The sequence below is a fragment of the Mobula birostris genome, chromosome X, assembly GCF_030028105.1.
Source record: "Mobula birostris isolate sMobBir1 chromosome X, sMobBir1.hap1, whole genome shotgun sequence".
NCBI lineage: Eukaryota > Metazoa > Chordata > Chondrichthyes > Myliobatiformes > Myliobatidae > Mobula > Mobula birostris.
Genome location: NC_092402.1, coordinates 42,142,356 through 42,166,688, shown reverse-complemented (window position 1 = coordinate 42,166,688; position 24,333 = coordinate 42,142,356). Strand labels below are relative to the sequence as shown.

Below are 24,333 nucleotides of genomic sequence, written 5' to 3'. Positions count from 1 at the left end.
TGAGTCAAGACCCAGGTTCTAGGTCTTTGTCCAGTCTCTGGCTTGGAGTCCAAGCCCAGGCTCTTAGTTCCCAGTTCCTTGTCCTGGTCCTGCTTACCTAGCCCAAGTCTGTGTTCTTGTCCTAGCTCTCTAGTCAAGTCCTGTTCCTAGTACTTCAGTATCTGTGTGTTGCATTTGGGTCTGCTCCCAGTGTGCTCCCTTCTGACAAAACCACAAGTGGCAAATCAAATCTGTGCTTGAGGTGACTGGTTTGAACTGAGTAGAAGTGACAATATTTGTATAACATCATTGAAATAGCATTGTCCATTGATGCTCCTACCTTCCTTACCCTCTCCCTGATGAATTTTGCTCCTGTTATCTGTGATATCCTTAAAAGAGACTAGGAACAGTACAACTTCCCCTTTCTCGTTTTTAATCGGGACGATGTCGAGTAAACACCAGAACGCAGCTCCTGTGAGTGAAGAACAAAGGTTCATGTTGAAAAGGTTAGTGGAGCAAAATGATTCAGTAATCTCAATGAGGGTTCCATCACAAACAAACATTAATGTATTGTGCTTACAGAAATTCCTTTCATGACTTATTTATCATTGACCTCTTATAGTGTGTGAAATGGTTTGGTGTAGAATGCACAAATATGATTTCAAATGCTGAATTGATTGACAGCCTAATTCAGATCAATGACATTCAACAGGAAATCACCCCTTGATATCACAGCCTCTTAACTAAGCTGAATTAGTTGTGACTTTCTCACAGGTGGGGCATAGGATTACAGAGTCGATTAATTAGGATTCATCCAAGATATTAAGATTAGTCTAACAGAGCTAGGGTTTCATAACTCTATGTCCACATCTCTATGATTCTTCCAATAATATAAATTTAGAATTTTCTTATGAAAATGATTTATTTCAGATCATGTGTTGCCTTTTAATTTGAGGTTGATAGGTGCTTGATAACCAGAGTTAGGACCATATTGTCAGACAGAAGTAGCACAGAAATAGGCTCTTCAGCCCATTGAGTCTGCACCAACAACCCATTTACACTGATCATACATTAATCCTGATTTTTATTCTCCCAGCATTCACATCAACTCAGCAGATTCCACCACTCACCTACACATTTAAAAATGTGGAAGAATGGGCTGAGAAATGGCAAATAGAATTTAATGCAGACAACTATGCAGTGATGCACTTTGGCGGGGCAATCCAGGGAAGAACATCCACAGTGAGCAGTAGGGCACTGAGGTCATACAGTCATAGAGTCATGGAGAAATACAGCACAGAAATGGGTCCTTCAGCCCATCTAGTCCATGCCAAAACCATTTAGACTGCCTACTCCCATTGACCTGCACGTAGACCATAGCCCTCCATATCCGTACTATTCATGTACCTATCCAAACTTCTCTTAAATGTTGAAATCAAGCTCGCATTCACCACTTGTGGTGGCAGCTCTTTCCACACTTTCATGGCCCTCTGAGTGAAGGAGTTTCCCCCCCACGTTCCCTTAAACTTCTTACCTTTCACCCTTAAATCATGACCTCCAACCTCAGTGGAAAAAGCCTGCTTGCATTTACACTATACTCATAATTTTTGTATACCTCAACACTTTGAGGTAGAAGTGCGGTAGAATAAAGGGATCTGGGAATACAGATCTGTAATTCCTTAAAAGTGGTGTCACAGGTAACAGGGTCATAAAGAGAGCTTTTGGCACTTCATGAATCAAAGTATTGCATACAAGAGTTGGGATGTTATGTTAAAATGTATTGATAAGGGTGTATTTGGAGTATTGTGTGAAGTGCTGGTCACCTTCCCACAGGAAAGATTTCAATAAGCTTGAAAAGAGTACGGAGAAGATTTACAAGGATGTTGTTGGAACTTGAGGACCTGCGTAATAGGGAAAGGTTGAAAAGGTTGGGACTTGATTTCCTGAAACGTTAAGAGAATGAGAGGAGATTTCATAGAGATATACAAAATTACGTGGTGTATTGTTAGGGTAAATACATGCAGGCTTTTGCCCCTGAGGTTGGTTGAAACTAGAACTAGAGGTTATAGGATTAGAGTAAAAGGTGAAATATTTAAGGAGATCTTCTTCACTCAGAATGTGGTGCAAGTGTGGAATGAGCTGCCAGTGGAACTAGTGGATGTGTGTTTACAACTAACATTTAAGAAGTTTGGTTAGGTATATGGATGGGAGAAGTATGGGAGGACTATGGTCCTGATGTGGGTAGATGGGACTAGGCAGAGAAACAAGTTGGCACAGACTAGATGGGCAAAGTGCTTATTTCTGTGCTGCAGTGCCCTATGACTCTGACTAGGAACAGTTAACAATGGCCAATTAACCTACCAACTAACACGTCTTTGATATGTTGGAAGAAAGTGGAGCAATTGGAGGAAAGCCCCATGGTCACTGGGAGAATATGCAAGCTATGCAGAGACAGCATCTGAGGTCAGTGTTGAACATGGGTCTCTGGTGCTATGAGGCAACAACTCTACCAGCTGTGCCACCAAAATACAGTGTAGAAACAGACTGTTTGGCTCACCATGTCTGTCCTGATCCTGATACTAAATCAACTAATCTCATCGGCCCACACAGAATCTATATCCCTCTATTCCCTGCCTGCTGATGTCTTTATAAACGCTACTTAAGTGTTGCTATCATACCTGATTAGAGCATAGAACATGCCTGCCACCACCACCTCTGGTAATGCATTCCTGGCACTGTCTGTCTGCTCATCTTGCAACTGTTAAACTTTCCCCCTCTCTCCTTAAACCAATGTCTTTGAGCCTCCACATCCTTCCTATAGTGTTGTGATCAGAACAGTACACAATGTACCTATTACGGCTTGAGCAAAGTTTTATGCAGTTGCAACATCCCACTTCTATAAGGTGCTCCAAATGATGACAGGAAGCATGCTCTACAGTTTCTTTACTACTCTATGAACCTGTGTTCAGGGAGTGGTGAGACTTGGCTATTAGGAAAGTTGTGGACCTCAAAAGACAGTAGGGATATTGTTGGATTTGGCAGTGGACATGTTGGAGAGGGCAGTGCACGAGTGGTGAGATATTGGAAAAAGCTGAGGGATAAAGGGTGACATGGTAGTGCAGCAGGTAGCGCGATCACTTTACAGTGCCAATGGTCTCCGATCAGAATTGAATTCCCGCTAAGGAGTTTGTAAGCTCTCCTTGTGACCAAGTGGGTTTCCTCAGTGGGCACACTTTCACCCACATCTCAGTGTTAGTGAGCTATGGGTATGTTATGTTGGCACCAGAAGTGTGGTGACACTTGCAGGCTGCCCCCAGCACAATTCTCACTGTGCTGGTCGTGAAGTATGTTCCAATGTTTCAAAGTACATACAGAATCAAATACATGTGAAATAAAGCTAACATGAAGCTAACTCAGAGGGGATTTAATCCAATGGTATGTTATGAAGACCTAGCTGTCCAATGATTGTTACCCTCAAGTCGGTTTGACCAGAATTCCATGGCGAGGTTCCAAAGGCACAGGAAATGACTTCACCCCAGACAATTCATATGCTGGAGTGGTACCAGGTATGTAGGAATGAATCATGACTGGAAAGACCCCACCAAAGGTTCAAAGGTGCATTTTATTGTCAAAGTATGCATGTTCAACACAACTCTGATATTTGTCTTCTCCAGATAGCCATGAAGTACAGAAAGACCGTGGGAGTTGATGAAAGAGATATCAACACCCCCCCCCCACCCCACAGCACCAAAACGAAAGGAAACAAAACCACTTTGCTCGCCAAAAGAAACAGCAACCGACAATAACAATCTCCGACCCCCTTCCCTGCAGGAAAAAATAGCAACAGTAACAATCCCTGACCCCCTCACCTGCAGATTAAAAAAAAGTGACAACAACAATCCTTGACTTAAACACTGGAAAAACTGAAGGATGCCAATACAGTCCAATAATCGCATAAATCTCAGAATATTGGAAATGGCTCCAAGCTTCCAATGTGATGCTGTTCAAGTTGAAATGGCTACAATTGAGCTCCACTCCAAAAATAAAGGATTTTTAAATGTAGAGCATTGAAACACAAACAGAAAGTGACTGAATTGCTAGATCTTTGATTCTTTTCTGCATTAAAAGATACCACTGTTCTTTTATGAAGAGGCAAGTCAGCTTTTAAAATTTGAATATCTGATATTAACAATAAAACATTTAAAGCATAAATTCTCCATGCATCAATCTTTCTTACATTTTCCCAATGACATGTTTATTTTTTTAAAGGAAAAAATATTTAAATGACTTGCAGTTGGCTAGATTTAGTCATTTAAGTGTTGTTCTGCTTTGCTAGAGCCCTTATTGCCAATCAATGTGTTAAACTCTTTCTACATGCGTGTAGTGTAGCTGTAACCAACACAGTGATGTTTCAGAGTCTTATACACCTCACTGGAGGCTTGGAATTATGACTTTTAGCGATAACTGTGAGGAATGTTTTTCTTTAGGTGCTAACGCTCAATCTATGATGTGCAAATTCTGCAAGCAGATTCTGTGCTACTGCTGGGAACCAGCCCCAAGTGAGTCATCCTGAAGTTATCTGCAGTTCTCCAACTTTCTTCTCTCTCTCATTCCCTGCACATCACACCAGCCTACCCAACACCCAGTGCTTACAATCTTTATCCAAGGCATAGCAGCTCAGTCGATTGGCACCCAGTTCATCTGAAATATTCATTCACTTCACCACCAGAACAGTGAGACTATAGTGTGCATCATCTACAAATACAGCATAGTCACCTAATCACCAGCAGTCTCTGTACTCCATTTCACCAGCATTGACCATCAGCAGTTAAAAACCCCAGCTTGGACTCTCGCCCATTCCAATCTATGACCCTGTCACCCTCTGCACATCTCTGACATTAGTCCAGGTTTAAGTGATGTGCTCTACACATCCTGCTCTGATGCAGTGTGTAAAAGGGAAGTCCTTAGTAGGTGTAACACTGACCTTGTACAGCTTGAGGCCTCAGGTGCCGTTGAATTTCCAAATGATGAGCCCACAGCACAGTGATTGTTTACTCTGCCTCTGTTGGAGGGAAATTCTACCGTACAAATAATTTGGCACTCTACTTTAGCAGTACCTGTCACTGAATAATGGCAAATATACCTTCAAAACAAGGTGAACTTCTTTCTTCAGATGACTGAGTTTTTTGGAGGAAGTTTGAATAGGTTAGGACCTTATTCCCTGGAGCATAGGGTAATGAAGGGAGATTTGACAGAAGTATACAAAATTATGAGGGATATAGGTAGGGTGAATACATGCAGGGTTCTTCCCCTCATGTTGGGTGAGGCTAGAATGAGAGGTTTAGGGTGAAAAGTGCAATATTGAAGGAAAATCTGAGGGGGATCTTTTCAGTCAGAGAGTGGTTCAGTGTGGAACAAGCCTTGGATAGTATTGAGCTACTTAAGAGTCACTGCACTTATCCATGTAAGTGGATGTCACCAACACTCCTGAATTGTGCTTTGTGAATGGTGGAATGGTTTTGAGGGCACAGAACAGTGCAACACAGTACAGGCCCCTTCAGCCCATGATTTTGTGCTGACCTTTTAACCTACTCCAAGATCAATCTAACCCTTCCCTCCCACAAAGCCCTGCATTTTTCTTTCATCCATACACCAATCTATGAACCTCTTAAATGCCCTTCATTTATCTACCTCTACCACCAACCCTGGCAGCCCGTTCCATGAACCCATCACTCTCTGTGTAAAAAAAAAACCTACCTCTGACATCTTGCCTTTACCCTCCTCCAATCATGCTCTCTCATATTAGCCATTTCTACCCTGGGAAGAAGGTACTCTATCTATTCCTCTTATACACCTCTATCAAGTCACCTCTCATCCTCCTTCATTTCAAAGAGAAAAGCCTTAGTTTGCGCAGACTGTCCTCAAAAGTCATGTTCTCTAATCCTGGCAGCATCCTAGTAAACCTCCTCTATATCTTCTCTATAGTTTCCACATCCTTCCTATAAAGAGGCAACCAGAACTTTGCCACAGGATATCAAGCCGTTCACCTGCTCTGGCCTCTGTAATTTCTGGTCAAGGATAACCCCCAGGATATCAATGGTAGGTGATTCAACAAGAACAATCTTTATCATTCATTCTTTTATGGATTGAGGCTTTTACCAGCAAGGATCGCCCATTAGTAATTGACCTAAAATTAAAGCACTTAAAAGCCAAATGTATTGGTGAGTCTGGGGTCATATACAAGTTAGATCAAGAAAAGATAAAAGATATTATTCTCTGAAGGATATTTGAAGTGAAAAATAGATTTTTACTTCAAACCATTATTTTCATAGTTACCAACCATGATACCACCAGCTTTATTTATTCAGTTATATTAATTTAAAATCAATAGAGAAATTCAACTCATGTCCCTGGATCAATGGCTTAGGTCACTAGATGTCAGACAAGTACCTTAACCATTGTTGCTACTATACAATATCGAATGTTGTGGAGATGGTTAGAGCTTATCTTGTTGGAAATGGCTGTAATCTACCTGCTGTGTGGCAGCAATGTTACTTGCCATGTCAGCTGAAGCCAGATGCTCTCCACATCCTTTTACACAAGGTATTGATTGCCTCATTATCAAAATGCAACTGCCAGACTCAAGGATAAAAGGTTCTTGGATCCCTCAAATGAAGAAATTAAGATGTCTGGCATTTCTCTATCTTTATTGAAAGGATGGGGATTGTTGTGCAGCACAGAGTGCTGAAGCATATAAGAGATTTTGTTAGATTTTGCTTTAATTTGAACTGCCTGATTTGTTCTTTCATAGAACTCCGATTGTAATCCCATTTGTACTTTTGTGTTGGATTCTTGCCAACTTTGATTAAAATGGATAGAAGAATTCAGCACTAAAATCAGTATAATTATTCCGCAGAATCATTATGTATTTAATTGATTTTCTATGTTGTATTTGTCAGAGAACGGGACTGCTTTGTTTGTTATATTTGAGACACAGAAGGAAAGGTGTCTGGAGGGCACAGAACTGTCGGAAGGCCACAGATGCTGAGACTGGGGTCGGTTTTGAATAGATGCATCAGATAGTTTTGGTCACTTCAACTCAAAATACTCCACTTGCATACAAAGGTTTTAGGATGATCTCAGAGTGACCAAGACAGCTTGGTATTTAAGGTTATTATTTTCACTTAATTAGCACTTAGAGAAGATACTCAGTTGAAGTTACCTGACAACTTTGTAAGGCTGAATTTGTGTTTCCTGCAAAGGAGTTTTGAAGTTTGTAGGGATGTTGAAACTACATTTTTTTTTCAAAGAAACAGAAAAATTATTGCTTGGCAGCACTTCCTCAGAATGAATCTCAAAGGCAGAGTACAATATGCTGATGCTATTATAACGCATGATTAACACTACCAACCAGGCATGAACCTCAAGTCAGCAGAAATTTGGCACTGATTGCTTCCCTTAAATGCACAACAGAGGAGTATTTGTACTCTGCTTCATCGATTCACTTGCTATAAAGCCAATGGAACCAAATTTTAGAAAAGGATTGCAATCCTCAGTCACTTCTACTCTGCATTAGCAACAACCAATCTGCTGGAGGAACTCAGCAGGTCGTGCAGCATCTGTGGGAGAAAAGAAACTGTTGATGCTTTGGGTTGAAACCCTGCATCTACTTTGTATGATCTGCACAAGTGAGCAAGAATGAATTATATAGTGTATTCCCAGCTTGGTTACTGGTATGCTGGTTATCTCTAAGTCAGGTTATTGGATCTACTCCAGAGGGTTGAGCATAAAATTATCTGATAACTAAATGCCTCTCTGTCAGGGGAGCTGTCTTTTTAGTTGTGACAATAAACTAAGGCTTTGTTTGCTCTCTCAGATGGATCTAAAGATTCCACAACACTGTCCTGAAGGGCAGGAAGTGCAGAACCGTAGTCATAATCAATGCTCATCATTCAATTAACATCCGCAATGCAGATTGTCTGGTGATGACACCACATTGTTTGTGATAACTCACTCTTTTTAGATTGGTTGCTGCATTTCCCACATCAGAACAGTGATCGAACTTCAAAAGGTATGCCACTGGCAGCAAAGCCTTGTTATGAATGTTAATATACCAACGTGGGACCTACTTTTCTTTGACAGAACACAATAGATTGGACTGGTCATCTTTAGTAAAGTGAAAAGACTTTAGCTCAAGATAGATATAAAGAATGTTGTCCAGTTTAGATTGGCAGGGTCTGTCCTTAAAGAACAGTATTTAGATCACGACCACATTTCACATTGCATATTTGTAGCATACGGACACACGTGAAGTGAAAATAGGATGTTTCTTTGCATAATTCTAAGTTATAATTTATAGATGTGTATTCACCATCCAACAACCATTTTAGAGAGTTACCAAATTATGGAATGTCTCTATCACAGGATGTAGACTAGGTCCATATCAGCACGGTATCCTTCAGCACTGAACACCCTACCAGATTTCTTGTAGAACTGCACTTCTCCTTGAAACTCTTGCTTGCTGTCGAGTGCTTTCTCGATCTGAATGGAAAGCTGGGCACTGGTCTCTGCTCCGTGAAGGAACCGGCATCCACAATTCTTCTGCATGACTTCTGTACGGGCGTACCCAGTGAGATCACAGAATCCATCCGAGCAGTAGACAATAGGAAAGCCTCGATACACTTGAGCATTTGCAAGGATAAAGTTGCTGTCTGCAAATTCAGAGAGGAAAACCAGTTGAAAAGTTTAGAAATAAAAATGTTTTTGATAATGACAACTTACATTTCTTAAATTACGAGTCTGGCTAATGGATAGGCTTTCACTCAAAGCCAGCTACATCAAAATTAGGAGGTAGAAGGGAAAACGACTCTGTGGTACTAATATTTTTATCAATGAGTGAATTTGAATATGAACTTTGAAAATAATACTGAATCTGTTAGCATGTAATGTCAGAAAAATATCCATTCATAGTGAACATCTCCTGTCTATACATCAAGAAAAGTACAATTTTTGAGAGACTTCAGTGGTCCATCTGAAGATCACAGCTGTTTGGCTGACTTTTCACCTCAGAAAGCTGAGAAAGAGAAACATGCCCTCTTCATGTTACTGCCATTGGACAGTACAGGAGCCTGAAGATCCACCCTCAATGTTTTAAGAACAACTTCTGCCCCTCCATCAACCGAATGGTCCTTCAACCCAAGAACAGTGCCTCATTATTCGTTTTTTGGACTATTTTTGTAACTTATAGTAATTTTAATGTCTTGCACTGTACTGCTGCTGCAAAACAACACATTTCACAAATATGTCAGTGAGAGTAAATGGATTTTGATTTTGATTTTACTCCATGCATGTCCGTGGTATTGGTGGAACAAAAATCTGTTGACTATTCATCACAATGAATAGATACATTACCTTTGTTTCTCTCCTCATGGATGCTGCCTGAATTGTTGTATGTTTTCACCATCCACAAGAGTCAGCATATGAATGAATTAAATTAAATGAGAAGAGGAAAACCAACTGATGTGTCAAACCTGCCCCACATCATTGTGATGAAACATTTCTTCACACTCCTTCCACCACCAAGCACCGGCTGTGATTATAGTGTAGGAATGAACTAATTTACTTCATAAAAGGTTCTTGAACCAGACACCAAACTTCCAATATGCTTATATATTGACTCCGCCATGCTGTTTAGTCTGAAGAGATGTCAGAAATATTAAAATCAAGATATATTTCTCCTTTGCTATTCATTTTGACTAAGATGAAAACAGCTGTATGTCATTTTTACTTGTTACAGTACCATGATTCTTTTGATCTCTCCAAAATGAATCTAAGCAGTGCATGCATAGCAACTAGAAGTTAGTACACAATACGTTGTCTTGAGTCTTGCTAGTTTAACACTTTGAATAGGCAACTAAATTACACTTAATGGGTTAAAATTACTGTTCCTTCTGCCATTTACATGGGCTTCTATATGCTACCAATGCATGGGCTCAGGGGTTCTCAATACCAGCCTGAATACTCCTCCACTTCGAGCAGTCATAGGCCTGAGGTTTCCTGGAGTCGGTGGGGATGTTGCGCTTTGAACGTATAATTGCCTTTTTTCCTCTATCCTCTTTCTGTGATCGGGTTTAGTCCTGATGCAGGGTTTCAACCTGAAATGCCAAGAATTCCTTCCCTCCCACAGATGCTGCTCGACTTGCTGAGTTCCTCCAGCAGATTGATTGTTGCTCCATGTTTCGCCAGCTGCAGTGGCTTGTGACTACAGAGCTCAGAGCAGTGTCTGTTTCTGGAATCTAGGGTCGGGAATGTATAAAGTGATCTGCATGATGTAGCTGATTGAATGTAGCCTCGATACCGGGGACATTGGACTGATATTAGTTCTATTATCCTCCCAGTGAATTTCACTCAAGAAGGTGGCATCCATCATTAGGGAATCTCACCATCCAGGACATGCCCCGTTCTCATTACTGCCATCAGGGATGAGGTAGAAGAGCTTCAAGATGCACACTCAACACCTTAGGAACACCTCCTCCCCCTCTGCCATCAGATTTCTGAATGGACCATGAACACTACCTCATTTTTTGCACTACTTATTTATTTTTAATATTTCTTATTGTAATTTATAGCAATTTTTAAATGTATTTCAGTATACTGCTATTAAAAAACAACAAATTTCATGAAACATTTTGGTGATAATAAATCGGATTTCACATGCAGAATGATTCGGGGATCGCAGGTCAGCAAAAGGCCATCAGTGATAACACACTTGCTGATGAGCTGATATTGCACAGTTTGCAACTCTGCCAATGTCCTCCAAAGTCTGAAACCCTTCTGAGAGGTACATGGCAAAGCAGTAATCAGTTACTGCCCTTCATTGTACTGCCATTTCACAAAATAGTCGTGTATTGTGGAAGTGGCGATTCCAAATATCATTCGCTCAGCTATCAAATATCAAAATGAGGAGAGAACAATTAATGATTGCAGATGTCTTTTGGTTTTTTTTTTAAAACATTTTGAGCAGCATCTTAACATTTGAATAATGATTAATACTGACAAATGTGAAACTAGCTGATTCTGGTTACTCAGCCTCCCTGTATGTGGGAGTTGAATAAATGCTCTCAGTTAAAATAATAAGTGCCACTGACGCACTCCAGGTAAATGACTTTTATGCTCTTTACACAGCTGAGCTTAGTAAAACCTCCAAATGGCTTCTCCAATGAGGTCAAGGTCATTCGGTTAAAATCATTTGAACAAAATCCAATAGGAAATATTAATGTAAGAAAGATCTAGGTTAGTCTGTAGGAGATTAATGTTATTGGCTATGCAATGATGTAATGGGAAGTTGTGTCCCACAAATGTTTTGGCAGAAAGTCAGGAAAGCAGAAAAATACCAAATGGAACTGGAAATTGGAAACTGCAATGCAGTTCTTTAACTATCAAAAGGCATGGAGAATGGAGCTTCCTCTTCCAAGCATCATAAGCTTAAGCTCGTTTGGAATATTGCAGCCCATGTACTAACTTGCACAAAATCTCAATCATCCATTACCCTTGTGTTTGTTGCTGGTTAAGCAATGCCTTGTAACGAATAATTTCAAGCCTCCATGGCCTTACCCCTTCCCAACTCTAAGCCTCCCTAACACTAGAAATGTCTAATATGCCAATGTTCCTCTAGTGTTGTGCACACATCTTCAATACCAAAGTGTGTATTCAAGAATTCCTCCATCCCTCCTCTCCACCAATCCCTCCCTCCTTTTACATTGCACTCCTCCTTTAAGCTGAACTTTAAAACTTGCGACTTTTATCCATGGATTTAGACATCTATCCTATTAGCTTTTTTAATAATAGTTCTTGGACTGTTTTGCTATATTAAAAATGTTTTATAAATTTAAACTATTGATAGTGTAATGCTGGGAGGCAGATTTATATGTGTAATTCCTAACATGATTCCCTCAAAAATCATTAAACATGTTGTTATGGGGGAAGTTCCAGGAGGAAACATTCAGAATATTAGCCTATTTCTCCCATAGCCATTGTAGGACAACAGTCAGAAAGATGGAAAACATGAAATCCTGCACCATCCATCTGCATTTATGAATGATGGATAGGACCAAAGATTCACCTGAATGGCTAAGGTGATTTCAATTGCAGTCCACTGATAGATGAAGAAATAATGGTATGATAAAGATCTGGAATTTTTTTCCAGCTGATCACTCTTTATTGAAACTTCAGGACAGGCCTGGAGCTGGAGTCTGAAACTCACAAAATAGTCTGGATGCCATTAGTGCTTGCAAAGGCAGTAAAAAAAAAGTGTTGTTATGCTTGCTTAGCCCCAAACTATAATGGATACTGAAGCCACACCATACAAGTGAAACCTGGGAAGGAACAGAACCTCAGGTAGTCTTGCTACTGGGACAGCCACTCTAAAGGCCTACCCTACTGAGGCAAGGAGGAACCTCTTTTCCCAGAGAGTAGTGAATCTGTGGAATTCTCTGCCCAGAGAAAAAGTGCCTTGTTCAATATATTAAAGACACAGTTAGATAGCTCTTTTGCATAGCAGGGGAATGAAAGGTTGTGGGGAAAAGGCAGGTAGTTAGACCCGAGACTTGATATTAGAAAACATACCTGATATTGTATGGCAGAGCAGGCTTGATGGGCCTCTTATTTCTTATGTTTGTTATGTTATTTATGTCACTTGACATAACGCATTAGAAAGTTTGAAGACTCTATTTCTATGGCTTCAGTTTATTCATAGAGAAAGTTTGTTTGAAGAGAAGGGAATCCAGTGGAATACAGCAGGACAAAGCCCTCACTTTGACACACATGGCATGTGAAGGCTCCTGCCGCTTCAGCAGACATTCTGTTGGGCATCATTAAAGGATGTGACCAACTGTTAGACAGGGAGTTCATTGGAAGCACACCAATCACAGATGGCATGCCTTGTGTGGTACTAATTGACAATGCGATAAAGATGCTGTCAACCATTTTCTAGGCCTGGCAAATTCACCTGAGACTGACCATGGTGATGAGCCTTTCCTGATGCCAACTAACCTAGAGGGAGGTGTAGCAGACTGCTCCAGAGATAAAATCTCCTCAGAAGCCTCTCCTGCAGGAGCGGTTCAGTTTCAGTAGCCCCAGAAGAGGAGGCCCAATGCTGGAAAATGCAAATTCAGGCTTGTGAAAAAAGATCCACATTCCTTTCTGCATGCTGGTAACTTACATAAATTAGGTAAAATAAAAGGAAACAAACCAGATACTATCACCTTTTTTCATCCAGGCTGACCAGCCATTTGAACAAGGAGGGCTGCAACCCATAAATCAGTCACAACCAGTGGTGAACTAAAAGGCTGGATACGTAGAGTGAATTCAGGAAAAAGAAAGAGGTCCAATGGGCTGGCATCAAACCTTCAGCATGTTATTGACCTTACTCAATGTACAAGCATGCTTAAGGGTCTTAAAACTGTCTTTTTATGCTGAACACAAATTAATAGTGTCTATGCCCAGAAAGGAACAAGGTCTCCATTTAGCACCTCAGAACGTGCCAGTTCAAATAATCCCTTGCTGGCAGTCTTCTTGTTGGGAATGAAATTTGTTTAGTTATTTTCTAATGGTGAAGACTCATGTGTGAAATTGGGCAGTAGGAAGACAATCTGAGCTGATGTGAATCCACAGCAGGGAAATTGAAATGTTAAATTAATGGAGCAGTGAGTTAAGCTGGAAGCAGCTGTGTCATATCTGAGATAAGAGCATTTCACACTGAGCATGTGTGCTTGACAGACCTCACCAATTATTTTCCATTCTCTCCTCGTGGGAGAGGATTCTAGACTTCATTTACACTTTGCGTGGATGCAACAAGGTCTAGAACTTAAGGAACCAATGATCAGGCAAATGCCGAAGCTGCTTGGGCCAAAACCTAGTTTTCCACATCCAATTACTGCAAATACTTGAATTGCATTCCAGACAAGTAGAACATACAACAGTACAGCACCGTTTTGATCCTCAGACCCCTGCATTGTGCTGACCTATATAAATGTACTTTATGAGCAATCTAACCCTTCTTTCCTACACAGCCCATAACCATCAATTTCTCTTACATCCATGTGCCTAACTAAGAGTCTCTTAAATGCCCCCGATGTATCAACCTCTACCACCACCCTGGCAGTTCATTCTAAACACTCACAGCGACCTCTGGCATCTCCCCTAAACTTTCCTCCACTCACCAGCAACACATGACTGCTGGTGCATTGGCCACTGCTGCTCTGGGAAAGAGGCACTGGCTGTCCATTCTATGCCTGTCATAATCTTATACACTTCTATCAAGTCCCATCTCATCCTCCGTTGCTCCAAAGCGGAAAGCCCTATCTCCCTCAACTTTTCCGCATAAGACATGTCCTCTAATCTAGGTAGCATACTAGTAAATCTCCTATAAAGCTCCCTACGATGAGATGACCAGACATGAACACAGTAGTCCTAGTGTGGTCTAATCAGAGCTAAATAGAGCTGCAATATAACCTCAAAGCTCTTGAACTCAATCCCCTGGATAAGGCCAACACTCAATATGCCTTCCTAACCAGCATATCAACCTCTGCAACAACTTTGTGGGATCTATAGATGTGGGCCATAAGATCCTTCTGTTCTTTCAGTGTTATGAATCCTGCTAATGGTCTTGAACTCCACTTTCAAGTTTAATCTTCCAAAGTGCATCGCCTCACACTTTTCTGGATCGAACTCTATCTGCTACTTCTGTGCCCAGTTCTTCATTCTGTCTATATCCTGTTGTAACCTAGGACAACCATCTATACTATACACAATACCTCCAACTTTCATATCATCTGCAAACTTGCTAGAGCACCCCTCCACTTCCTGATCCAAATCATTTATAAAAATCACAAAGAGAAGGGTCCCTAGAACAGATCCCTATAGAATACCACCAATCACCAACCGCCAGGCAGAAGCTCTCCATCTATTACAACCCTTTGCCTTCTGTGGGCAAGCCAATTCCAAATCTACGCAAACAAGTCTCCATGGAACCCATGTCTCATGACGCTTTGGATGTGCCAACCTTGTCAAATGCCTTACTAAAGTCCATATACACCACATCACTGCTCTACCTTCATTTACCAAGTTGCTTCGGTATGTTTTGAAAACTGAGTTAGGCTTGTGAAGCAAGACCCGCCCTCACAAAGCCAAGTTGACAATCCCTAATCAGACTGCTTCTCCAAATGCTCGTAAATCCTATCCCTAAGAATCCATTTCCATTACTTTGTCCACCACTGACATACGACTCACTGGTCTATAATACCCAGGATTGTCCCTATTGAACAATGGAACATATTTGCCATCCTCAGTTACCACTCCTGTGGCCAGGAACGACACAAATATCATTGTCAATGCCCCGGCAATCTCTTCCCTCACTTCCTGAAGTAACCCATACTTAACTTATCCAGCCCCTGTGACTTATCTGTCTTCATGTTTTTCAGAAGTGCCAACACTGTATCTTTCTTAACCTCGACACATGCCAGTACATTAGCCTATTCTATGCTGACCTCAGATTTATTAAGGACTTTTTGTGGAGCATACTCAATGGGCAAAATGGCCAAATTCTGCTCCTATATCTTGTGGTCTTTCACTAGTGAGCACTAAAGCAAAGCATTCATTAAGACTATAAGATATAGAGCAGAATTAGGCCATTTGGCCTATCAAGTATGCTCCACCATTTCATCAATGCTGATCCAATTTTCCTCTCAGTCCCCATCTCCCGCCTTCTCCCCACATCCCTTCATGCCCTGACCAATCAAGAATCTATCAATCTCTGCCTTAAATATACATAAAGACTTGGCCTCCACAGCTACCTGTGGCAACGAATTCCACAGATTCACCACTCTCTGGCTAAAGAAATTTCTCCTCAACTCCATTCTAGAAGGACGCCCCTCTATTCTGAGGCTGTGTCGTCTGGTCTTAGATTCTCCCACCATAGGAAACTTCTTCTCCACATCCACACTATCAAGGCCTTCCACCATTTGATAGGTCTCAATCTTCCCATTCTTCCTAATTTCAGCAAATATAGGCCCAGAGCCATCAAACGCTCTTCATATGACAAGCCATTCAGTCCTGGAACCATTTTTGTGAACCATCTTTGAACCAGTTTCAGCACATCCTTTCAAAGATAAGGAGCCCAAAACTGCTTACAATACTCCAAGCGAGGCCTCACCAGTGCTTTATAAAGTCTCAACATTACATCCTTGCTTTTATATTCTAGTCCTCTTGAAATGAATGCTAACATTGCATTTGCCTTCCTCACCACAGACTCAACCTGCAAATTAACCTTTAGGGAATCCTGCATAAAGACTTCCAAATCCCTTTGCACCTCAGTTTTTTGTACTTTCTCTCCATTTAGAAAATAGTCGACCCTTTCATTTCTTCTACCAAAGTGTATAACTATACACTTCCTGACACTGTATTCCATCTGCCATTTCTTTGCCCATTTTCCTAATCTGTCTAAATCAATCTGTAGCCTCTCTACTTCCTCAAAACTCCCTGCCTTCCACCTATCTTCATATTGACTGCAAACTTTGCAACAAAGCCATCAATTCCATCTTCTGAATTATTGACATATAATGTAAAAAGAATTGGTCCCACACAGACCCCTGTGGAACATCACTAGTCACCAGCAGCCAACCAGAAAAAGCTCCCTTTATTTCCAAGCTTTGCCTCCTGCCAATTGGTCACTGCTTTATTCCGGTAATACCACAGGCTTGTAGTTTGTTACGCAGCCTCATATGTGGCACCTTCTGAAAGGCCTTCTGAAAATCCAAGTACACAACATCAACTGATTCTCCTTTGTCTAAGGACCTCCCCTACCTCCTCAGCCTCCAGACACATTTCTCCTTTAACCCCAAACGACCCTACCCTCACTCTTGTCATCGTGCTGTTCTTCATGTATGCTTTCAGGTTTTTCTTACTCCTATTCATGAAGGCTTTCTCATTTCCCTTTCTAGCTCTCCTAATTTCCTTCTTAAGCTCCTTCCTGGTTACCTTATAATTCTTAAGAGCTCTGCCTGGTTTTGGCTTCCTAAACCTTAAGTATGCTTCCTCAATTTTCTTGACTAAATCTTCCACCTCTCTTGTCAACCATGGTTCCTTTACCCTTTCCCTACCTCAGTGGGAGAAATCCATCCAGCACCCCAAGTCCATGTTTCCATTGTGCATTTTCCTGAGAACATCTGTTCCCAATTTATGCTTTCCAATTTGTGCCTAATACCACCGTAATTAATCCTCCCCCAATTAAATACTTTCCCACATCATCTGGTCCTATCCTTGTTCATGACTATGCTAAAGGTCAGGGACTTGTGGTCACTATCTCCAAAATGCTTTTCCACAGAGAAGTCTGTCACCCGGTCATACTCATTGCCTAGTACCAGATACTTTCCTCTAGTCAGCCTGTCAGGAATCCTTCCTGGACACACCGAACAAATTCTACCCCATCTAAACCTTTTGTACTAAGTAGGTGTCATCAATAATAGGGAAATCGAAGTCACGCTTCTAATATTTTTCAGCTTTTTATGTGCCAACCAGAACCCATCAGCACAGCTCAAAGTTCATCATGCATGTGGATATATCCTCGTTAAAATAAATTAACTGGAATAAAATACAAAACACAAAGGGAGATCATATCATTGAAAAACAACAGTGTCCAACAACACACACGTCAGAAATGCCAAAGCACTCAGAAAGGAACTGCAGAAGCATCATTTCGTTGATAGAGCAACATTCACACCTCTGCACTCTTAGCATCTGAGACTCATGTTGAAAAACTCAAATGCAGCGGATTTTCAGAATTGAATTTCACATTGAGGTCTCAGGAGAACATCAACATACCTCCCTTGACAGATGCTTGAGATAATGTTAAAAAAATAGACGGCACAAGGACCTTCTAATGAATAATACACAGCTGCCTGCATTAATATTGACATTAATGAATGACAAATTCCTGCACAGTTGTTTTTAAACCTCTGAGTCAAAGCTGGCTAAGAATTGAGTTAAAGCAGCATTTTCTATTGATTTTTAAAAGTAACCTATCTTTTTTTCAATACAAGCTGTAATATAACTCTACCACTAATTATTTTTGAGAACAATATCTCAAATTTAGAGCAATAACTCCGGCAAGTCTGTAAATTCCAGTTTTCCTTTCCTCCCTAACAGTTGGAACATTAACACCTTTCAACACTAGACTCAAGCATGTGGCACTAGTATCAACACTTTGTTAGTTATAAAGCATTTGTGATGTCCAAGCATTGTAGGGGATAACAATTGTGCTTTGCATGAAAATACAATGGTGTAATAGTGTTCCCCACTGGAACCTTGCCAATCTATCTGAAGCCATAGAGATTGATCTTCATTGGTGCAAAAGGTGTGCGTATTCGTGGAAATTTCCTCATCTGTTACCTGTGGTTGCCCACAGTAGCTGTGTATAATTTAAAAAGTCATGAAAGAAGCTGCTCTCATCTGTGCAAGGCACAGTCACCCCTGGAGTTCATTAAGTGTTGGCCCTTAACTGAAAATGCTGCTAACCTGGTTGCCCCAAGAATACCCAAATGGAAGGTTAAAGGTTATGTAGGGAGGGGAGGGTTTGATTCATCATGGAGTAATTTATAAAGGTCAGCACAACATTGTGGACCAAAGGACCATCCTGTACCATACTGACCTATGTTCTATGACATTAAACCAAGAAGTTGAGGACACGCAGCACCAATTGCCAGCTGCACAGGATTTATTTGCAGAGCTGACAGGAGCCAAGTTTGACAAGCTTTAATCAAACTAAGTCTGTCACATTTGTGGTTAAGGCAAACCCATTCTTAAACATTAGACATACCTGACAAACCAGATCTGTCAAACATCAAAGATCTTACAAGCCACTGTGAAGGAGATATTACAAGGGATAGATCACAGACTATACAATCCAAATAATTGTCTAGTACCTACAAGTACCAAGGGAATACATTTTGAATATTTGAAATGTTCAATTGGTTATATGAACACAATAAAAAGAAGAAAGTGTATGTTCATAAAGAAGTCACTTTTCTTGGATAAAAGGATGAAATGGATTGCAACCAGACAAAGAAAAAGTGGAAGAAAATGTGAAGGCCAGACAACTGAGAACATTACATGACTTAGATTTTCCCTCAGCATTGTATGGTACGAAGCTGGACTTTTGACAGCCCTTGCTGAACTGACACAATTAATGAAGAATGATAAAAAATAAAATTGAAGCAAAACAACAAAAAAACACCTACAATTTAAAGGAAGCTCAGTGAGTGAGCCTATTGTTTCACTCTGAATTATGGATTTGGTACTGTTTCCAGTCATGTAATATGTAACATTAAAAAAAAACAATTCAAGTTCCACCATGTGGAGCAATGAAGATTGAAAGTAGCCGTGGTCAAATTGAGAAAGAGATATTAGGAATAATCTCTGCAGTGAAGAAGTTTCATCAGTCCCTATTGGGCAAACCTTTTACTTTAGTTACAGACCATAAGCCTTTGTTAGCGATCTTGGACCTAAATCAGCAATACCATTAATGGTTGCATTGAGAATGTAAAGTCTGGCTATTCTCTTACCTCAATATGATAATCAAATGTGTAAGTTTAAAACAAAAATGCTATTGCAGATGAGATGTCAAGATTGCCAAATGTGAATTCGCATGCAGGGTGCAAATGCATAATTTTCACCGTGAAAATTAATGGAAGATGATTTTCCACATTAGAAATATTGTTCTAAAATGAGTATACAGGAAAGCTTTAAATATGCAAATAAATGTCCAAATGTGGTGGTTGTCCATTGTATCCGACAATGAAAGGAACCCTGTGCAGGAGAGTTTTTAGAATGGAAAAGACATTGCACAGGGCCATTTCCACTCTCTTGGCTTGGGAAGTTTGGGTCCAGTGGTACGAGTAGTCATAACAACTGGGGTCTTCCTTGGTTGCAGTGGGTGACCATGACTTCTTCTATCCCTATCCCTCATCATGACCTTCACTCTCCATGAAGCTTTGCTGAATCGTCTTCCTGGCCGTTGGATCCAGGTGTAAACACAAGACTATTCTGCAACTGATTATAAACACTATGAATGAATATGAGTTGTTATGTCAAGCAATTTTGGTATTGTGATCACAGAAGGAATTGTAAGTTTTATATCTTGATGTGGAATAGGTAAAGGTCTCAAAGACCTAGAGTGTAGGTCTCAAACACAAGAGATTCTGCAGATGCTCGAAAGGGTCTTGGCCCAAGATGTCAACTCTTTATTCCTCTCCATAGATGCTGAGTTCCTCCAGCATTTTATATGTGCAAGTCTTGCCGTGATTGCAAAGCAAAGCCAGTAAAAATTCCTATATTGAGTTGGAGCAACAAACAAAATACTAGAAGGCCTCAGCGCATCAGGCTTTGGAGGGAAATGATACTTAGTGTTTTTGAGATAGTCGAGCCCTTCATATGGAGTGAGCTAGTCCAGATGAGGTATCTTGACCTAAAATATATCATTCAGATGAAGTGCCTCAACCAAAAATGTTGACCGTTCATTTCCCCCAACTGAATCTGCTGTACCGAATAAAGTGACTGTATATTTGAGTGAACAGAGATAGTCTGTACTGTACTGGTCAGGGCAGGGATTGGATGATAGTGCAGATGAATGAATGGCTGAGGAACTGGTGCAGGGGGCAGGGTTTCAGGTTCTTGATCATTGGAACCTCTTCTGGGGCAGGAGCTACATGTACAAGAGGGACAGGCTGCAGCTAAACTGGAGGAGAACCAATATTCTGGCCGGGACATTTGTCGGTGCTACTCGGGCGGGTTTAAAATAGATTGGCAGGAGGATGGGAACCAGAGCACCAAGTCAGAACTGAAAGGATGTAGAGGAAGGTAGACGTCAGGACAGTAAAAACAGACAGGAGCAAAGTAATAGATATGATGGGACAGGTTGTTTGAAGTGTGTGTAGTTTAATGCTACAGGTATTATGGGTAAAGGTGATGAACTTAGAGCATGGATCAGTACATGGAACTATGATGTAGTGGCCATCACAGAGACTTGGTTGAGAGAGGGACAGGAATGGGTGCTTAACGTCCCAGGATTTTGATGTTTTAGAAAACATAGAGTAGGAGGTAAGGGGGTTGGGGCGGGGAGTGACAATATCACAGCCGCACTCAGAGGGTACATAATGGAAGAACTGCCCACTATCTGTATGGGTAGAACTCAAAAATAGGAAGGGTGCATTTACAGACCACCAATAGCCATCGGGACATTGAGGAACAGATATACAGGCAGATTAAGGAAAGGTGTAAACAATATGATTGCTGTCAAGGGAGACTTCAACTTCCATAATACAAACTGGGACCTTCTGACTGCAAGTGGATTAGATGGGGCAGAATTGGTCAGGTGCATCCAGGAGGGGTTCTTAAATCAATATGTAGATAGTCCAACAAGAGGAGGGGCTGTACTGGACCTGGTGTTGGGTAATGAGCCTAGCCAGGTGATCAACCTCTCAGTGAGTGAGCAGTTAGGGGAAAGTGACTACAATCCCTTAGGTTTTAAGATAGCCATAGATAAGGATAAACTGGACCTTGCAAGATAGTATTAAACCGAAGCAGGTCAAATTACAAGAGCATTAGGCAGGAACTTGGGAGAGTTAATTGGGAACAACTGTTTTTGGACAAGTCCACATTCGACATGTGGAGGGTACAGAAGAGGTTTACCGGGATGCTGCCTGGATTAGAGGACATGAGCCATAACAAGAGGTTGGACAAACTCGAGTTGTTTTCTCTGGTGTGCAGGAGGCCGAGGGGAGATCTGATAGAGATTTATAATATTATGAGAGGCATAGATAGAGTAGATAAACAGAACCCTTTTCCCAGGGTTGAAATGTCTAATATTAGAGGGCATGCATTTAAGGTCAGAGGAGATAATTTTGAAGGAGATGCGAGGGGCAAGTTTGTTTACACAGAGAGTGGTGGGTGCTTGGAATGCGCTGCCTGGGATGGTGGTAGAGGGAGAAACCTTAGAGTCTTTTAAGAGATGTTTAGATAGGCACATTAATGTGTTGAAATTGAAGGATACGGACATTGTGTAAGCAGAAGAGATTAATATAGTTGGCAATTTGGTTACTAATTTAATTGGCTTGGCACAATATAGTGAGACGAAGGTCCTGTTGCTGTGCTGTACTGTTCTATGCTCTATGGATGCAGTCCAATGGAACTAAAATGTCCAAGTTGAATAGAGCCAAAAACTAATAATCACACCTGGATGTTGTGATAGTATTTATACTGTAGATCATTTCCTTCCCCAAGAAACATCATTTTCCTGTTTAATCCAAGCGCAAGTGCATCACCTGAGATAGCTTGTTATCTCATGTTAATGAGAGAGGTCAGAGGAGAATGGCCAGATTGCTTCAAGCTGACAGGAAGGCGACAGTAACTCAAATAACCACACGTTACAACAGTGGTGTGCAGAAGAGCATCTCTGAATGCACAACTTGTCAAAACTTGAAGTGGATGGGCGACAGCAGCAGAAGACCACGAACACACACTTAGTGGCCACTTTATTAGGTACAGAACGTGTTTGATAAGTGTATATTTGTGTTGTACCAGACACTAAATTGGCCCTAATGTCTATAAAATCTCCAGAGATCCAGGTATCATTTTACATATCAATACTTTTAATATCTTTACCACAAAATTGTTTTGTTCCTGTTAATATCGGTGGCATTGATGCCATGCAAACCTAGCTCCTCCATTGCCTGAATTAATTCTCAAACTATGAAGTCCTCTTTTCTTATGAATCGCTGTTGCTGCATGCCTATTCCTGGTACAGAGTCAAAACAAGACATTTTGCTAAGCAACTGAAATACCTGGCTGCTCCAAGCTGATAAGATTATGGTGAATGATACCACTGCAATGATATTAACTGACTGATTAAATCGCACTTTCAATCCCAAATTTGTCTTAGATTCTGCCACTGTTCTCTAGCTCTGAAATGCAGCAAAACCAGACAATGTTCTCCAGTGTTCCAGTAGATGTAATTTCCATTAACACAGGAATTTTACAATGTCAAATTCTGCTTTGTCAATGGGTTTGATTGAATTTTTTCATTTACCACAAGCAAGCCTATTGTGCAAGCAATGATCTAAAGAAGCCGTGTGATGAGAGTCAAAAGATAAGGTCGAACAATTAATATACTCACTAACTTTCTCAGACTGCTTATGGATCCTTGTATGAAACTGATAGTCTTTACCTTAGTCTGGAGGCCTGAGATTAAAGTTATTTTTTAATTTCTACAAAACATCTTTGAATTAGGAATCCTTTCCCTTACCAGATGTGAGAAGATCAGTCAGTGTGTTATATGCTTTTGGCCCTGTGTCTATGAAGTATATTAACTTTTTATGCTCACATATCATTTCCCTTTGACTCTTCAAAAATTCCAAATTGTTTTTCAACCTCCACAATATCTCCTTTGGAAGCATGAAGGTTAATGAGTTGGCAATAAAATTTCCTTTCTCTAATCTTACAATGGATTGACCAACACCAGTATTCCCAGAACTGTCGTGTTTGAGAGCAGCAAATCAACACACATAAAGCATTAAAACTGGATCTTCTTGGTGCACTTGGAATATATAAGCTGTTTACTTGCTCAGTGATTGAAGAGTGTGTGTTTGGGGTGGGGATCTTAAGTGTCCCCAAAGTGAAATCCTTCCATAAAAACACACTGCAAAAAAATGCAACAGTTTATTTTTACTAAGACTGAATTTTTCCATTAAAATTTGAAGATAAAATCAACACATAGCATCTAATCCTTCTCTATATTAAAAAAATTACTAGATGCTTAAACTCACCTTTTTATCCTGTGCTTTGAAGAACACACTGGATCTCGCATTGTAAGCTGTGGAGTTGTGCATATTATTGTAAAAAAACTCTATTGTGTGGTTGTGGTTACCCAGAAATGACCATAGAGCACATAACAACTCAAGAGCCAGTTCAAATATATGAAGAAAGTGTGAGAGTGATACATACAGCTAGTCCTCACACGTTTATCTACCTCACTACCTAAATGTGAAATTATAGTTGTCTTTCTACATTGGCTGAATGAAAGAAGAAATGCCAAGTGCAGGTAACAACATTGGTCACCATTCATATCTCCATTCCATCAGTTCCATTAAACTCTGCAGGGAAATTCTCATTCACTTTTCCAATAAAGTGCCAATCTAAACCATGTCTATTAGTTTTGCACTGATGTTTAAAACTATGCATCTCTGGCTAAGACAAAAGTGCTACCGTTTAGTTCATAAACTTTAAACAAAACTATTTATTTCATTG

The 24,333-nt window shown here is 40.6% G+C and overlaps 1 protein-coding gene across 1 annotated transcript in view; it reads right to left on the bottom strand.

The window, feature by feature from the left end:
• kcnh4a (potassium voltage-gated channel, subfamily H (eag-related), member 4a) overlaps positions 1–24,333 on the bottom strand; it is a 219,971-nt gene that overhangs the window by 125,306 nt on the left and 70,332 nt on the right. The window contains exons 2-3 of the mRNA XM_072248954.1: positions 8,457–8,690; positions 320–451 (exon numbers count right to left, since the gene is read on the bottom strand). Coding sequence (XP_072105055.1) covers positions 320–451; positions 8,457–8,690 — 366 coding nt within the window. The remainder of the gene's footprint in view (positions 1–319; positions 452–8,456; positions 8,691–24,333) is intronic.